Source organism: Heterocephalus glaber, unplaced genomic scaffold (genome assembly GCF_053883595.1).
Source record: "Heterocephalus glaber isolate CG9 unplaced genomic scaffold, H.glaber_assembly_v1.0 deba00001444, whole genome shotgun sequence".
NCBI classification, from domain to species: domain Eukaryota; kingdom Metazoa; phylum Chordata; class Mammalia; order Rodentia; family Bathyergidae; genus Heterocephalus; species Heterocephalus glaber.
In genome coordinates, this window is record NW_028258297.1 from 4,172,089 (window position 1) to 4,188,978 (window position 16,890).

Sequence of the window (16,890 nt, forward strand, 5' to 3'; positions counted from 1 at the left end):
GCTGCTAGGCTTTTGGGCCACACATGCTTCCCATGTCCTACCCCTAGCCTTTGAGGTTTCCATTTCTGCTTCTCTGCCAGCACTCCAGTTCCTAGGCCGGGAGAGCAGTTTAGATACTGGATGTGGCTTCCTATACCTTCCGGCCCCTCACAAGGTTTATTCCTTCCCACTACTCATGCTCCCAAGGCCTCAGAAGTCCTGTGCCTGGCTGGTTCAGCCTGGCTTGGACTGACCACTGCCTGAAATGAATGACCTCAGAAACTCTGGGGCTCCCAAAGGTGGCCAAGACCATGCCCTTCAGAGTGGTACTGAGTGGTGTTACCCAACATCACCCACAGCAAAACTACAGTGACAGTGAAGTCCAGGCATGGGCTGTGATCTGAGCCAGGTCCAGCATCCAGACTGCTGAGTGGCACTTAGGCCCAGGCCGAGAGAGTGTGGTGAAGTCTATGCCTGGCAAGAGATTCACCAGGGGAGGGTCTGGAGGAGAGCACTGTGGGAAGATGGCGCCTGGATACTGAGTCTTGCAGGTCTCAGTAGCCTTGGGGTGTTGGAAACTCCAGGCCTTCAACTCAGGCCAATGGTGGTGTCAGCTCACCCAGGAAGCTCAGTGCATCCATGTCTGTTCTGACACAGTTAGAAGTAGTGGTGGTGAACCTATGGCAAGCATGTTGCAGCGGGCTGTTTCTATCATTGGAAACTCTCAAAGGTTCACCGTCACTGGTTTAGTCACACAACCTGAATTTGAATCCCCATTTTAGCACCTTTGTCCCTATAAAGCTATGTGACTTTTGGCAATTGAATTCTCCTCTGTGAGTCCCAGTTTTCCTCTCTAGATGTTGGGCCTAGTCATGTCCATATCACTGGGCACTTTGGCCAAGTGCCTGGCATGAGCACAGCATATAGCAGGGACTGTGTGGACAGCAGCCCTCACTCCTTACTGAAGAGCCCCTGTCTCCACAGTGATTCCCAGAGAGGATCAGAGGGCCTGATGGACACCCCGGAGGTCATGGAGATGCCACAGCCATGTGATCTGCCTAGCAGGGCCGGATGTGGGGTGTGCAGCAGACTTGCCACACTTCTTGAGGTGGGGCATGTGCAGGGCTTTGTGTCCCCCAGAAGTTCACGTTTGGAAACTGAATTCCCAGACTCATATGTTAATGGGATTTGGAGGTGGGGCCTTTGAGAGGTGGCCAGGGTCCACGGAGTCATGAGGACAGGGTCTCCATGATGCCCTTAGTGACTTTATAGGAAGAGGAAGAGACACAGAAGCTAGTGCACTTGCTCTGTCTTTCCATGTGATGTCCCCTGCCATACTGTGATGCAGCACAAGGCCCTTGCCAGATGCTGAGCAGATGCGGGACCATGCCCTTGGACTTCTCGGCCTCCAGAACCATGAACCAAATAACTTCAATTCTTTATAAATTACCTGGTCTTGGGTATTTTATTACAGCAATAGAAAACAAGGCAACATGGTGTTGGAAATGAGGTGCAAAGAAGTTTTTCCAATATACAAGCTGGGCAGAAAGGGCTTTGGAATGGCTTTTGAAATGGAGATTCCTAGTCTCTTTGCTATTAGAGGACTGACCTAGCAGAAGCCTATTCTTCTTTTCCTTTCTTTTCTTTTTTCTTATGGCTTGTGTCTAGATGTCTCCCCAAAGACTTATGGGCTCATAGGTGGGGCTTTTCAGAGCTGGCTGGATCTAGGATGATACTGGGATTAAGGGTGTGGATAATTGAAGCCCTACCCTGGGTGTGGATGGCACCACCCAAAAGGCTGGTAGCCTGAATGGAATAAAAGGGAAAAACGAAAGGCTGTGGTGGTGGCTGCTGCTGCTGCTTGCTGCCTTCTGCCTGCCACACCATGGACTGTTTGTCCTCTGTGATGCCCCTCTGCAATGCCACTCTGCCTTGGAGCCAGCTGACTATGGACTGAAACCTCTACAAACTGTGAGCTGATATAAACCTTTCCTCCTTTAACTTCAGGGTATCAGGTATTTTGTTTCAGTAACAAGAAAAGTAACTGAGACTTTTTTTTTAGACAGGGTCACACTCGATAGTTCAGGCTGGCTTCGAACTTGTTATGTAGCCCAAAATGGCCTCACAATCATTGCAATCCTCCTGCCTCAGCCTCCCCAGTGCTGGGATTACAGATTCACACCACCATGACCAGCTGGGAGCTCATTCTTGAAAGACTCCCATGCACAGGGCATCTGGAGATCACAAAGTTGTTTATTTTTCATCTGTAGGAAAGGTGGGTGCAGGGTGCAGAGGAACCCAGCCAGGTCACTGTGTACACTGAGGCCAAACCCAACCCAGCGTCCTGTGTCTTTCTCAAGAGATTTTTCTGCCTGTCAACAGAACTGCAGTTTGCCATCTAAGAGCCAGGGCTATCACTGCCATGCTGCTTCTGGGCAAAATGGGGTGTATGTGTAGGTGCTACTGTTCCCAGCCCTGAACTTGGAGCATGTATATCTGACTGGCAAAAAAAGGTATTAAAATGTCAAACTTCATATAATTAGGGCAAAGAACTGGCCTTCTCTTGGCCTTTGGATGCCTGGTTGTCCCTTTGAAAAATGTCTTTCTTTGCTTGATCCTGTGGGCAAGGCCCATCCCACAGGCAGAGAAGGAGCAAAATTTAGCCTTTGCATTAAAAAAATATAAGCAAGGTTTTCATCTAAATAGCTGAGCAACTGTATACATTATTTAAACATCAGATACATTAGATGGATGGATTCACCCGGCTCAGTGTAATACACCTGAGCCTAACACTACAAACCAATACATGACATAAGAACTGCCTGAGCAGAACAGCCAGGTACAGAGAAGTCCTTGGGAGCTGGGATTTGGCCTGGGTGCCCTTGGCTGTGCTGTGGCCCTGCCCTCAGAACCAGTACTCCGAGACAAAGATGTGGACGTTGACGACGTTTCGGTGGGAGACCACACCCCCGACCACGTAGTTCATCTCCAGCTTCAGGACAGCGTGGAATGGGCCCACGATGGGCCGCACTTGGCGTACGACACCTGAGAGAGAGCAGAAGGTGTGCTGGGGGTTAGCAGGGACCAGGGCCACATGGACTGATTTCTCCCAAGGACCCTCAGGGCTGAGAGGGGTCTTAAATTTCATGGGGCATAGCCAGGGCCAGTTGTTTGAGACTCCAGCAAAACATCCCCCTCTCAGTGGTCATTTTGGCTTCTGCACACACCTCCGGGGACCTCTGACAGGAAGCTTACTACTTCCTGTCCATCACACACAGCGTACACAATGTGGGAAGCAGTGAGTGGGCTCCAGGGGCCATGCCAGTTCCTGACGTCTCAGAGCCCAAGTTTCTGCCCTACTACCTGCTACCAGGCAGGACTTAGAAGAGCCTCACAAAGGCCTGGCATGGAGCAGGTGCCCAATAGGATCCTGCCCTGCCTTGTGCCCCACCCCGGGGTGGCGGGGGAGCCATGATCTTTCCCGGTGGTAGCTGAGGATCACAGAGGGTCCTGGATTCCTTTTCCAAGCAGGGGTGGTCCTGATTCCCTGCAGGACATGACCTGGGTCTTCTGTAACACACACTCCGGTGCCCAGCACAGTGTCTGCCATAGCATCGCCCCCAGCATACATCGCTGACCTTCCTGCCCAGCAATTCTCCCTCAGTAGGCACCAGGACCCATCCACAGTGTCACAGACAAACTGACAGAGCTCTGGTTTCAAAGCTGGTGGAGAGGGCTTGGGCAGCAAAGGCTTCGGGTCAGGCTCCAGAGAGTCCACACGGGCTCTGTGGGGGCGGGGTGGGTATGCTGAACCCACACACGTGCAGGGCCCTCTATAGCTCTGTGCGTGTCATGGGAATTCTTGGGACTTTTGGACACAGAGTTTGAGTCTACCCACTTGGGTTATTCAAGTTTCTTAACCATTCTGAGTCTTGATTTCCTCTTCTGTGAACAAGGATTTTTTTTTTTACATAGCAACCTTAAACCAGGCATGGTGGCGTGCACTATGATTCCAGCTGTGGGGGAGGCTGAGGCAGGAGTATTGCAAATTCAAAGCCTAGTGTACACAGTAAGATTGGTCTCAGAATAAAAATAAAAAGGTTCTGGGGGATGTAGCTCAGTGATACAGTACTTGCTTAGCATGCATGAGGCCTGGGTTCTATCCCCAATATTGAGGGGAACAAATCAACCTTTAACAAGAAGCAAAGCAAACAAGGTCATTCAGAAATGGCTGCTGCCATCCCAAAAGATTCTGGTGTCTCAATGGGATGTGAAGCCCAGTTCAGTATGGCTGGACTTGTGCACTCCTGAAACAGCAAGGCAGACACATTTCTCTGGGGCTGAGTTTTAAATCTTATTTGAAAGGAAAGCCCTCAATAGGCTGGAAATGTTCACAGCTAAACACATCATTATCCACACCTAAATCCATCATTGTGGGCCCTTCGCAAGCTTTAGGGTCTGTAGCGGCTGGCACTGTTAGGGAATGGGGGTCAGGCTGAATTACCCATGTAGGTCACATTCAGGGCCAGAGCTTTTTTCTTTCCTTTCTTTCTTTCTCTTTTTTAACTGGGGGTTGAACACAGGGCCTTCTTACTGAGCTACATCTCCTGCTCTCTTGAAATTTTTAATTTTAAGACAAGGACTTGCTAAATTTATAAGTTTCCCAGGCTGGACTTAAACTTACCATTTTCCTGCCTCAGCCTCCCAGAGTGTTGGGATTCTAGGCATGTGCCACCGTGCCCAGGTTTGGATTTTCTCAGGATCTTTGCATTTAGCGAGATGACCCATCAGTCAGAACAGACAGGGATGCTGTGCGTGTTAAGCAAGAAGCCGCCTAGGTGCACACAGCAGGTCTGCAAGGGGTGTATCCCTTTCGGTCCTTCCAGAATCATCTCCTCCAGCCCCATCTGCCTGGAAGTCCAGGTTCATCTCTCACTCTCTTCACAGCCCACTCGGCCTGGGCTTGTTTCCCCAACATGCTCGTTCAGTGGACCAGACCACCACGTCTCCAGCCTGGGCACGTTTCCCCAGAGTGCTGTCTCAGAGGAATGTGCCTCCTCCATCCCCATGAGACTTCAGGCATGACTTTCCCCTCCTTGCCCTCATCTTGACTGAGCCAAGGCCAGAAGCCAGGTTGCTTCATGAAAGAGGACAGAAACAGTCCAGCTGGTCTCTGGTGCCTGGCACATGATGGATGCCAGGTAAATGTCTATAGGATCAAGTGGTTGGTGCTACTTCTTCACAGCTTCATACCTATCGTCATCTTTCCTTTTATCCATCCACTCATCTATCCATCCACCCCCCAATCAACTGATTGATCCACCCATTTATCTATCTTCCCATCCATCTATCCATCTTCCCATCCGTCCATCCATCCATCTATCTATTCGTCCATCTGTTCACCCACCCATCCACCTACTGATTGACAGATCCATCCATCCATCCATCCATCCATCCATCCATCCATCCACACACATCTATCTATCTTCCCATCCATGCATCCAATGGAGACTACTCTGCACAGGGAGTTTTAAGGGTGATTCCTCTGAGGAAATGACACTAAAGTTGAGTTTTGAAGAATAAATAAGATCCAAGAAAGCAGGAAGGACATGAGCAAAGCCCAAAGATGTGAGAGCTCAGGCCAGTCCTGGGGGTACTGTCAGTCTTGGGATGAGACTGGAGTGGTGGTAAAGGGTGCTCAGGGACCTCACCTCATTTGACTCATGGAACTAGGGGGCTATGCCATCTCCTGTCTTTCTCCCCACCCTGGGCTCCAGACAACTGTTAGCTCAGATCTTTTGCTAATTTCCCACTGCAGGAAAGCAAGGGAGGAAAGGAAGCAAGGACATTCACTCATATGTGGCTTTGCAGATGTTACAAAGCCCAACCCAGGGTCCAGTCCCATCCACCCACTTGATCCTATGGGCATCTGTCAGGTGCCAGGCACTGGGGCCAGCTGGACACTGAGGCATGAAGTCTTCCCTAGCCTTCTCTTTGTCACATGATCCCTGGTTTTTCAGCTGTGATGCTGCACCTGCCTCTTGCAAGGTCTCCCACAACGGGCTTCCTGTTTGGGGTAGAGTCTGCATCATGCTATGGCTATCTCCCTGCTCCTAGCCAGTGCCTGGGCAGACACATGGCAGGAGTTTGGCAGTGATTACTGGATGGGAAGAAGACAAAACTTTGTCCTGAAGGAAAGAGGGATCCACAGAAGGCCCAGGGTGAGGGTGGTTTTGGCTGGATCAGCCCTTCTAGCCGCAAAATGCAGGACAAAGAGAGAGGCACATTTCCACCACGCCCGGCTGGCCCAGCCTTCCTGCTGGAGTGTTTACCTTCCCACCTTTGCAAGGGCTCAGGGGAAAAAAGAGGACATGGTGCTGAGTTCAACTGTGTTAATCTTCCCAATCCTCGTCCGTGGCATTTCTGCTCCGGGTCTCAGACGCGGCTGGTATTCCTCAGCATGTCTGTGCCTCTTAAAGATATAATTAAGCCTTTTTTCCCCATTGAAAAATGCAGGCCCCCTGGGGCATTCTCTTCATGTCTTGGCTCCACTTTGAAACTGCAGCTGATGCAGGATCCTGAGTGCGAAGCCCGCCGTTCCCTCCCTTAGGGAGAATGCTATCGCTCCTGTGGTCCCTGCGCCTGGCCCCTGAAGCCATCTCCCTGCTTCTGTCTCTGATTGTGAAATGATAAAGGTCAGCCCCAGGGCTCTGTGCATGGGTCTAGGTCTCTGACTCCACTCGAGACACTGATCTGTAAAGACACCTGAGTCGCAGCCTCGACACTGACCAGCAGGGTGACCTCGCACAAAGTGCCATCCATCCTGAAGCTCCGCCTTCAGCCAGGAGCCCTGGGATCCTAACTGACGGGTGGGATGGAGTGAGTGGGTTGTCAGAGCGCCAATAAACAAGGTGATGAACCCAGACCTGCAACTCCCTTGAACCCGCAGAAATCACCAGGGGCTTTCAAAAGACAGCAACTGAGCACAAAAAGGCAGAGGCCAGGCTTTGAGAAGAGAATGAGAAGCCTTCCCATCTGAAATCGGATGAGGAGCCTTCTCTCTGCCCAGAGCACTGTCTTTCTTGGCAGCTCTTGCATCCCTGGTTCTCAGAACATAGTGGGTCTTTAGGTCTATTCTGTCCCAGATGCACTCAATACATGGTTGTTGAATGAATGGATGAACTAAAGATCCAGTAAGGAGCACAGTTTCTTTTTCTTTTTCTTTTCTTTTCTTTTTTTTTTGGTACCGGGATCGAACTTGGGTCCTTGCGCTTGCGAGGCAGGTGGCAGAACCATTGAGCTAAATCCCTGGGCCAAGGAAGACAATTTCTAATTGAAAATGATCACACACAAATGAAAGTATTGGGAAATCACTGCCAACAGCCAACGCCATTGAGAGTTCAGATATTGACCTCTCAAAAGGAGAACGGGCAACAAAAGAGGACCAGGCCTCACTGTCCTGACTTGGTGGCCACCAGCTGTAGCAGGGAGTGAGGCGAAGAATGTATGATAAGGGGGTCAGAGGACCCCACGAGGTCTTGGCCGTCACACAATGACTGTCACATGACTGGAAAGAAGCCAACAGTGAAGGTCCTGGGTAGGAGTCATAGTCCCGGCAGTCTGAGTGAACCCGTAAACCAAGGCAAGAACAAGAAGAAATGCTGGGGCCCAGGTTGAGGACACCTTTTCTGAAATGCTTGGGACCAGCATTCTGGATTTGGGAATATTTGCATCTACATAACCAGCTGTCTTGAAGACTGAACCAGGTTAAACAGGAAATTCATTTATGCTTCCATGCACCTATTCACACAGCCTAGAAATAATTTCTCCACTATTTTTCATAATTTTGTGCATGAAGCAAAGTTTCATGTTGTGGAATTTTCCACTCATGGTGTCATCTCAGCATTTAAAAAGTTTCAGATTTTGGAGCATTTTGGATTTTTAAATTTCTGGACCAGGGATGCTCAATTTGAACCTTCAAAGCTTCACATGAGGGTGCAGATGGGCTCCACTGCCAGGGAAGGGGAGCAGATGTTGATGTCCACGCTTGTTCCTGTCTCACATGGTCTCCATGCCGTGGACAAAGAAGAGACAGTCACCTTCCTTTGTGAGGGACAAAGAGAGGCTCTGAAAGTAGAGTGTCCCATATGCCAAGCTAATGGGGCAGTGAACTGCACTCCAGCTGGGATTGACCTTAAAGCCCAGCCCCTTCCAACCCACTGACACCTCACTGCGACATGTCAGGCAAGACACTCCCAGAAAGTACTGCCCGAGCTGAGTCACAAACCCACACAAGTGTGACAGGAAGGAAGCACGAGCCCCAGAGTAATCACAGCTAAAGGGCCGGAGCTCCAGAGCTGCCTGCCTGGAGCCATGGCTGGGAAGGAAAGAGGACAGGTGTCCGGGCTGCATATTTAAAATACCAAATGTCACTCAACATGTCTCAGAGAAACTCATTGCCCGGATTTCTTGATTATTGTAAATGTGCTCCCCCACCCCAGGCCTCCTGAGTGGTAGAGCAGACGCTTCGGGGGAGACTGCTGTCACCAGCCGAAGGAGAGACAGAAAGCCCAGGGCAATGTGGAGAGAAGTGTAGGCAGTGCATGAGGCTTTTGGCAGCTCATCCATGGCCATCACCTCTTTCCTGCCCCTGCCAGCCCAGGAGGGGACTGAGCTGTGAGGGGCTGGGGTGGCTCTGGGCGTGGACACCAGTGTGAGCGTGTGGGCAGGGCAGCTGGGTGCCTTCACCCTCCCTGGGAGACGGGAACACGGAAGGAAGGTGCAGGGTTCTGACTAGATATCATGATCTTTCATGGACAGCAGCACTGATGCATTTCAGTGGTCTGGGTCACACCAAGGCTTGAAGAGATGTCCCCTTCACTCCGTTCTTCTGAGCAGCACCATGAACCAGCCCTTCCATGAGGACAGGAAATGCTTCTGCTGGCCAAAGCAAGGCCCCTCTTCAGTGTCCCTTTTTCCAAGCTGGTGTCCTACACAGATGCTTCTGGCACAGGTGAGAGACCCAGAATCCTCAGCCATCGACTGAACACTTAGGTGCCTACTCTGAGGACTGTGTTCACTGCTGGTGTGGGACACAGAGGTGACAACTCTGAGATTTCAGGATTGGTCCAGACTGCATGGAACTCTGCTACTCAAGGTCAGCTGGGAAGGTCACACCAGCAGGAGCCCACATCAAGTTCCCATGTGCGCAGGAGGTGCCTAACTCACATTATCGCCCTGAACTCCCCCAACCCCGTGCCTCCTTTTCCTCCCTGGAGAGTCTCCTGTGCGGTTGCCATCACTCCCCCAACCTTATTTTGCACAACCCGCTTCTACTGCCATTTGGCTGAAGCACTTTGTTTGAAAACAAGAGTAATTTAGGAAGGTGGGTGGTGATACCAAAGCAGGAGAAACTCACAAATCATTCTGTGGGACACAGACCATCCCAGGAGGTGTGCGGGAGACTCAGAAGGCTGTAGTCGACTCCTTTTAACCCCTCGGGGGCCTTGGAAGTTAGCAGGTGGAGGCTGAGGGGTTCTGGAGGCAGCCAGGAGACGGGCTTGGTGACCTGCTAGTGGGCACATCTGGTCTGTGCATACGTGTGTGTGTGTGCGAGAGAGAGAGAGAGAGAGAGAGATCCCTCTACCTGTTGCCATGGAAACAGCCTCACCAAGGTCAGCAGCAGCTCAGCTTTGCTGAGACTGTTGGTGGATCCTCTGAGCCCATCCGACTTGACTCAGCACAGCGGCCAGGTTCAGCTGCCCGTGGCGTTGGACACGTGGTGTCCCCCTGGCTGCCAGCCCCCCTGCCCCTCTTTGGCCAGCTCCTCCCATCCCTGACCATTGACCCTCGCCCCTCTCCCCAGGGTGGCAAGCATGACTGCCACTGCACTCTGCCACCATCCACGGGCGGAAGCCTGCCAGCCTTGCTGATGCCAGCCAGCATCTCTGTGGCTTCTCACAAGCCCAAAGCAGACTCGTCACCTCCTCCAAACCTTCCCCGCCACACCTCCCTGTCTCAGCCTCCTGGCTGTGTGTGCCCACACGTCCGACCATGGGCAGAGCCTGGCACCACCTTCGCATCCATCCCTGCCCATCCCTTTCCCAAGAACTCTTTCTGCTGGCCCTGCCTGGTGGGAGTCACTGTCACCCTGGCCCGGATGGCCACAGTGGCCGTTTACACTCAGAGTGGCCCCTATAACCATTAGATCAATTTGCTCCTTATCTTGAAACCTCCCACCTGGCTGCTCAGTGGAAAAGCCAGAGGCAGAGGTGTGGAATTCTGATGGCCTCTGGACCCTGTCCTCACTGCCACCTTCCTGTGGTTCCGCTCCAGATCCAGCACCACAAGCTCACCTACCCCAGGGCCTTTGCTCATGCTGTCCTTGCATCTGGAATAAAAAGGCTCTGACACAGGGACCCACATCTGTGCCCCTGTCTTGATCTCTGCGGGTCTCCTAGAGGAGTCCCTGACTGGGACACACAGTTAGAAAAGGTAGGGGAGGCATCCCTGGCTCATCCAGGTTCTGTTGAAGCAAGAATAAAGAGCCAGGTCTGGGTGTGGCTGATGGGTGGGGCAGAGGAGAAGGCGGAGGAAGGGAGAAGACAGGCAGACTTGGGAGAGTCAGGGGGAGACCTGGCTGCTTAGCCTCGGCCTGGAAGCCCCCCGCCCCGCCCCGCCCTGCCCCTAGTGCTGAGCACCCAGGGCCCAGGAACATGTCAGTGACCAGGACAGACAGACAGAATCCCTGCCTCCCATGCTTCCTATTCCAGAGGGCAGGAGTGGGGCAGGAAGCAGCGAAGGTCCAGGCTGTGCAGTCCACACAGCGGCCACCAGTGAGCATGACGGGACCGGCAGACACAGGGCCTGGCAGGCACCCGAGGGGCCCCCTTGCCCACCTCGGCCCTGGCCCCTGACACCTGGGCACTGTGCTCCTCCCACCCCATCCCCTTCTGTCCTCCCTGAGCCCCAGGCTCCTGCTCAGGACCCCACACCGTGGCCCTGTCCAGCACAGTCTGATTCCACCCCTGCCACAGAGTCCCCAGGGACTAGGGCATGTGGCTGCAGGGACCCCACAGCGTGGGCCTTGACGGTTTCCAAGGCCTGCCAGCCCAGAAGTCTCCCAGCCTGGCCCAGGCAGGCACGGTGAGTTTTTCTGACCCTGTCTTCCTCGGGGCTGTTGCTGCCCAGACACGGTGGCACCTTCAGTGCAGAGCAGCGTCAGCTGCCAGGCTCTGTGGCTGCAGCAGGTCACAGGGGCTGCGCCCCAAGGTTCTGTGCACAGGGACAGGCCCCACCCATGCCCTCTCTGCCAGGGTCTGGGCTGGGCAGTGTCCTCACTGGCACACCCCTGGCCCTGTCACCTGGCTCCATCCAGCTCCCGGCAGAAGCCAACCCCACCAAGGCCACAGGGTCAACAGCGGTGAGGGACGTCTATGACCCCAGGGTGGAGGATGCCCTCGCGTGCTCCAGGACACAATAGCCGCCATCAGACAGCCGGTCTCTGCTCGGGTGAGGGGGGGGGTCTCTTCTGTCCCTGCCTTGCCCCTGCCAGGGACCCTGCAGCTCCACCCTCTTCCACCCGAAGCCTCCAGGGGGAGCCAGGCCTGGCCCACCTCAGGCCCTCCTGGCCCATCGAGGGGAGGACTTGGCAGCTGGCCAGGGTGCGGCCTGGGGTGACAGGGCTGTGCCTCCCAGAGAAGAGAAGGTGCCTAATCCTGAGATTTGCTGTGAAAGCCAGGACAGGGCCGATCACTCATCGGTGGGCAGGGATGGCTGCGCTGTTGTTTTTAGGTGGAATTTCTGAATGTCATTTGTAATGTGCACTGAGCCCGGGCCAAGCTTGCTAAATCAGACTTCAGGATGGGTCAGCAGCACCTGTTTAACCCCTTACAAGGGAACGATTTTAAAGAAGTGATTCAGACCCTGCTAGCTGGGACCTTTGGGTTTTGTAGTATATGACATGTTCAACTGTCCATGCCACCCACCTTTCCTGTCCCTCTGAGACATTAATGGGGAAGCAGCCAACCCTGAAAAACAAGCACTGTGAGTTTCGGGAACTCAGAGGCAGGATGCTAGGGAAACTGGGAAGCGGCTTCCCGAAGGCAGGACTTGTAGCTCAGATGTCGGTTTGTTTCTCGGCACCCAATGCAGTGCGTGGGTGGAGTGGGAACCCAGTGTGTGCGTGCTGAATGAATAAGATAATGTGAGGTGCATGGACTTGGGGATGGGACCTCCACCATCCCCGCCAGGCCCAGCACCCTGTCACTGCTCGTGCCAGCCTGCCCACTGTATCGCTCTAGCCTGCCCTCGCCTAGCAGGCTCTGAGCTCTGCCCAGCCTCCACCTCCCAACTGGACGCCTCTGGTCCTGTGTCCATGGCTGTGGAGGCTCAGCCAAGCATCGCACTGATTTAGGCAACAGTCCCTGTGCGCTCACAGGGGGATGTAAAGCAATCTCACAATGTAAAATGTGCTGGCAACTTGAAGAGGGTGTGGGGTACTGCCCAGCGTGTCCACACAGGGTCAAGTTCAGGCTCCATGTCAGGCACCAGCAGTGTCCAGTACATGAGCTGTTGAGTCCCCCTTCCTGAAGTTTCTGTGGCCTTTTTTTCTTTTTGTTTTTCCTTTTCTTCCTCCACCTTCTCTTCCTTCTCCCCTCCCCCAGTCATGGGGATTAAATCAAGGGCTTTTGCACTGAGCTGTATCCCCAGCTCTCTTCTATTTTTCATTTTGAGACAGAGTCTCACTAAGTCATTAAGTTGCCCAGGCTGGGCTTGAACTTGCAATCCTCCTGCCTCAGCCTCCCAGTGCTGGGATTACAGGTGTGCACCACCATGTCCAGCTAGGCACTTTGTTTTTTCCCCTGCAAATGGTGATGCCAGCCCAGGTGGCTGTCCCACAAGGCTGCATGAGGACCTAAATTCCTGTCCCTTGTGAAAGGATTCTGAGCGAATGCTCAGGGGTGGCGCAGCACGAGGCAAATCCAGAGCAAAACTCAGCAGAAACCAAATCCCAGCCCTGGGCCTAGGGAATCCTTGGGCTAGAGATACGAGGCCTGGCCTTGATACTGCAAGGCCATCCTCTACCCAAGCAGCTCAGAGATCAGATAACATGTGCCCACCCCACCCATACCCCCACATGTTCCATAAGCCCACTTACACTCCCTCACACACCCCCACAGTCAGCTAAATCAGATGGCAGGGCTCACTCAGAAATGAATGTGCAAAACAGCATGGGCTTGAGTCTTTGTGCTGCCTATCATTAAAGCCCAATTCCGGCCTTCACTGACTGCCCCGCCTGCAGACCACCTCCTACATCGCAGCCCAGCATCTGCCACCTAGGAAAAGGGTTGGGCTTAGGGCTCCTAGGGACCCTAAGGAGGTGGCAGGGAGACCCCAGGCAGCAGCCTCCAGTAGGCGGTGTCCAGAACCCTGCCCCTTCCCAGGCATGGCAGCATTTTGAAACTCCCTCTTGACCTCATGAATGCAGAGGTCTTTACTGCTATAGACAGACGCCGGAGGTGTAGACACCAGCCAGTACAGACCAGAGGCCAACGGGGCTTCACAGGGACAGAGGCCCAGGTCTAACTATGGTCCTCACACATCTGTGGCTGCTTGGCCATGGTGCTAGCACTGGTGTCCCCTCCTCTGAGAACCTCTGCTGACTGTACAGTTGTCAGGCAGTGATGTCCCAGCTGGCTTGCAAACAGCTGAGATCAACTCTGCCCAGGAACACAGCCCCAAAGCCCCAGGATCCCAAGGGCCATAGGCAAAATCAGCCGCAGGCCAGAAAAAGAACTTCAGCCTGGTGCCAGTGTCTGCCCAAACCATGGCCCAGAGCAGGCAGTGTTCAGTGAGCACCCCCAGCTAGCAGGTGCCCCTTTAGAAGTGCTACCAGTGGCCCAGAGATGCGATGGGGCTCCTGAGCCTCCCAGGCTGCAGTGGAGAGTAGCCTGCACCACCCCAGAAACACTTCCTCCCTCCCTGCAGCCTAAGCCAGTGCCTGACGTGACAAGCCTGCCCAGGACAGGCCTGAAACAAACACAACCCCAGCTCTGCAGTTCTGCAGTTGTGGTCACTTCATTCCGTTCTTTCCTTTGCCCAAGGCAGGGCTCGGGCCTCATCCCGGGTGGCTTTGCAAGGATGCCCAGGAATGTGGGGGTGAGTGAGGAGGAGTGGGAAGCCGCAAGGGTTCAAGTCCGTAGTGCCCAGGGCCGCTTCACCCTGGGCTCAGGTCCAGTGAGAGAAGCCTCCATGGCCAGGTGGACAGGGCCAGAGCCGTGGGTGGAAGGAGAGAGGGGAGGATGCAGGAAGGGAGACAGCTGGGGACAGAGAATGAGGTCACAACCACGGGTTCAGAGAAGAGAACACAGCCAGAAACACATGCCCTTGTCCCCTCCCCAAAGGATCTGCCTGGCCTGGTCCCCAGCTCCACTGGGAGAAGACAAAGGGACTGGGTGGGTCATCCTGTGAGCACCCTGAGGAGTGCAAGGGGCTGGCCCACCTGTGGGTAAGAGGAACGGGCGAGGGCCAGCAGGGTCCCTTGGCAGCCCCAGCCCAGCATTCCGAAGACCACAGCACCAGGCCAGGGATGGTGGCAGGGGTGACCCACATTTCACTGCCAGGAAGTCCCTCCCAGGGACAGCACCTGTGGTCACCTCTCACACCTTCGGGGCTCCATGGCCCACTGTGCCCGAGAGTCACTGGAGAAGACCCCTTCTTTCTTTGGGCCTCAGCTTCCCTATCTGCAAGAAGCAAGAGCTGGGAGACGGCAGGATTTTCTGCCCCAGTGGATGGGAAGCCGAGAAATAGAAGCTCTCAGGGAGAGGTTCTGCCTGCAGTGCAGCTGCGGGCTGCTGCTCTGGGCCTGGGCCTTCTGCTCGGTTCACCCTAGGAAGGATTTAGCAGGGAATGAAAGGTGCAAAAATAGCAAACGACCCGCCCCCAAGAGAGCTGAGGGCCACAGTGTCCTTGTGCTCTCCTAGGCTGAAGGCAGGGCTGTTGGGTGTTTGTACATCTCTGGGTGTACAAAACCCACCTAGGGCTAGGCAGGTACAGATGGGGCCGGGAGGGGTGCAGAAACTAGAAGGATGAAGGAGCAAATCGGAAGGTCCTAGGATTTTGGGGGCCAGGGTCAGGGCCAGTCACAGCCACACCTGCAGGCCAGGCCCAGGGCAGGCGCACAGTGGGCTTCTACAGGCCAGCAAAGCAGCAGAAACCTTTAGCCCTTCTCCCCCGTCTTGGTCCTCAGGCATGGCAAAGGACCCCTTAACATCCCTTTCTCTAAACTCTCATTTTACAATAGGAGAAACTGAGCCCCAGCGTGGGTACTGACTCAAGGGCAAGCAGCAAGTTTTATGGCTGCTGGCACTGAACGTGTGCCCTCCCCTGGGATCGCAGCGAGAGCTGATGCACCATTAATTGTAATTAACTAATTATTCCTGCTGCCAACTAGCGGAGGAGGTGGCTGGCGGCAGGGAGCCCCCCCAATGACTCAGCCGTGTTTACAACTTGCAAACCCATTTAAGAGTTTGTAAAGTCACTATAAATGGTTCTTTGGCAACATGGGAATAACGATCCCCTTTCTCCAGCTGCCAGTGTTAACAACCGTCAGGCTTGGGGCATCAGGGATGGAAGTTCTGAGGTCCAACAGCGCCACCTGGAGGCCATGTTCCAAATGGCTCTGCTCTGGCTGAGCAGAATCCAGGGCCCAGCCTCTACCTGGGACTCACAATGGCGACACTGAGGGCCAGGGGAGGGCAGGGACTGTCCCTTCGCTGCTCCACTGCTTTGGAAGTATTCAGAGTATAAATCAAATTCCAAAGTGGCAGATGTGACTTTTCTTTCCCCATGAGTAAAAATTCTTTACACAGTGATAGTTCGGGCGAAGCTCTGTGAAAGAAACCTGTGTACAGAGCACGGCGGGTCTGAGTATCTTTTAAGTGTGCAGGTCACACTGAAAGCCAGGGAGGTCCCTGTCACAGCTGTCAGCTGCCATCGGACTTCTAAGGCTCCCCCGTCACCGTGGCCTCACCCTTAGTTCCCATGCACATGGGCCACTCCCTGTGCCTGGGCCACCTGTTCTCCTTCCTCTGCACCCAAGTGCTCCACCCAGTGCCCCTGCACAGAAGTGTCCTCTAACCATCCAGTCACAGCCGCCTCTGTGTTCCTCAGACACCAAATCTTCGGGGAGGAAAGCAGTGGGGTCCACACTCAGAGGGACTTCGAGCAAAGACCAGGCCTGGGTCCTCTTATTACCAATGACAGGCACCGTGACCCGCTCAAGGTCACACAGCAAGTCACAGTAAATCTGTGGCTGAGACTAGCACTCAGGTTCTCTGACTCCCTTGCTCCCCACCCCTACTCCACCACAAAAAGAAAAATCCTATGAGCCCTGTGACAAATGCTCACTCGTGTGAACGTTCGAAATCACATCTGTGGGATGTGGATGGATTCAACCCACCGTCCTCACCGAGGGAGAGACTGAGGCCACCGAGGTTCACACAAAGCCAGCAGCACAGCCAGGATGGACACCAGCCAGGCTCCACCTGAGATGGGGCGGCGGGGGGGGGGGGGCTGTGGTGCTGGTGGCCCCTGAATGACAGGAGGGACTGGATTTGGGAAGGGGACTCAGACTCCTCAGCACAAGCCTGCAGGCCTCGGCTAAGCTTTGGGCTCGGTGATGGTGGAGGGGCCACTCACCCACAGTCATGCCATCCATGTAGCGTTTGATGATGTCAAAGGAGTCCCGAAGGTTCCCCTCTGTGATGTCGAAGATGATGTCGGCCTGGTTGGCCGGGTACAGCGGCGTGACAGCCCGCAAGAAGACGATCTCTGCGGGAGAGGTGGGTCATGGAGCAGTGGGGCACGGCCCAGCCCACCCGGAACTTGCCCCGGGTGGGGGGTGTCGAC

At 54.2% G+C, this 16,890-nt stretch overlaps 1 protein-coding gene across 2 annotated transcripts in view; it reads right to left on the minus strand.

Moving 5' to 3' along the window:
• Nucleotides 1-1,414: 1,414 nt before the first annotated feature.
• Nucleotides 1,415-16,890, minus strand: part of Fbln1 (fibulin 1) — a 74,894-nt gene continuing 59,418 nt past the window's right edge. For both annotated transcript variants that reach the window (XM_087213702.1, XM_004845397.3), the window contains 2 exons: nucleotides 16,681-16,812; nucleotides 1,415-3,024 (listed from right to left, as the gene is read on the minus strand). In XM_087213702.1, coding sequence (XP_087069828.1) covers nucleotides 2,885-3,024; nucleotides 16,681-16,812 — 272 coding nt within the window. In that variant the 3' untranslated portion in view covers nucleotides 1,415-2,884. The remainder of the gene's footprint in view (nucleotides 3,025-16,680; nucleotides 16,813-16,890) is intronic.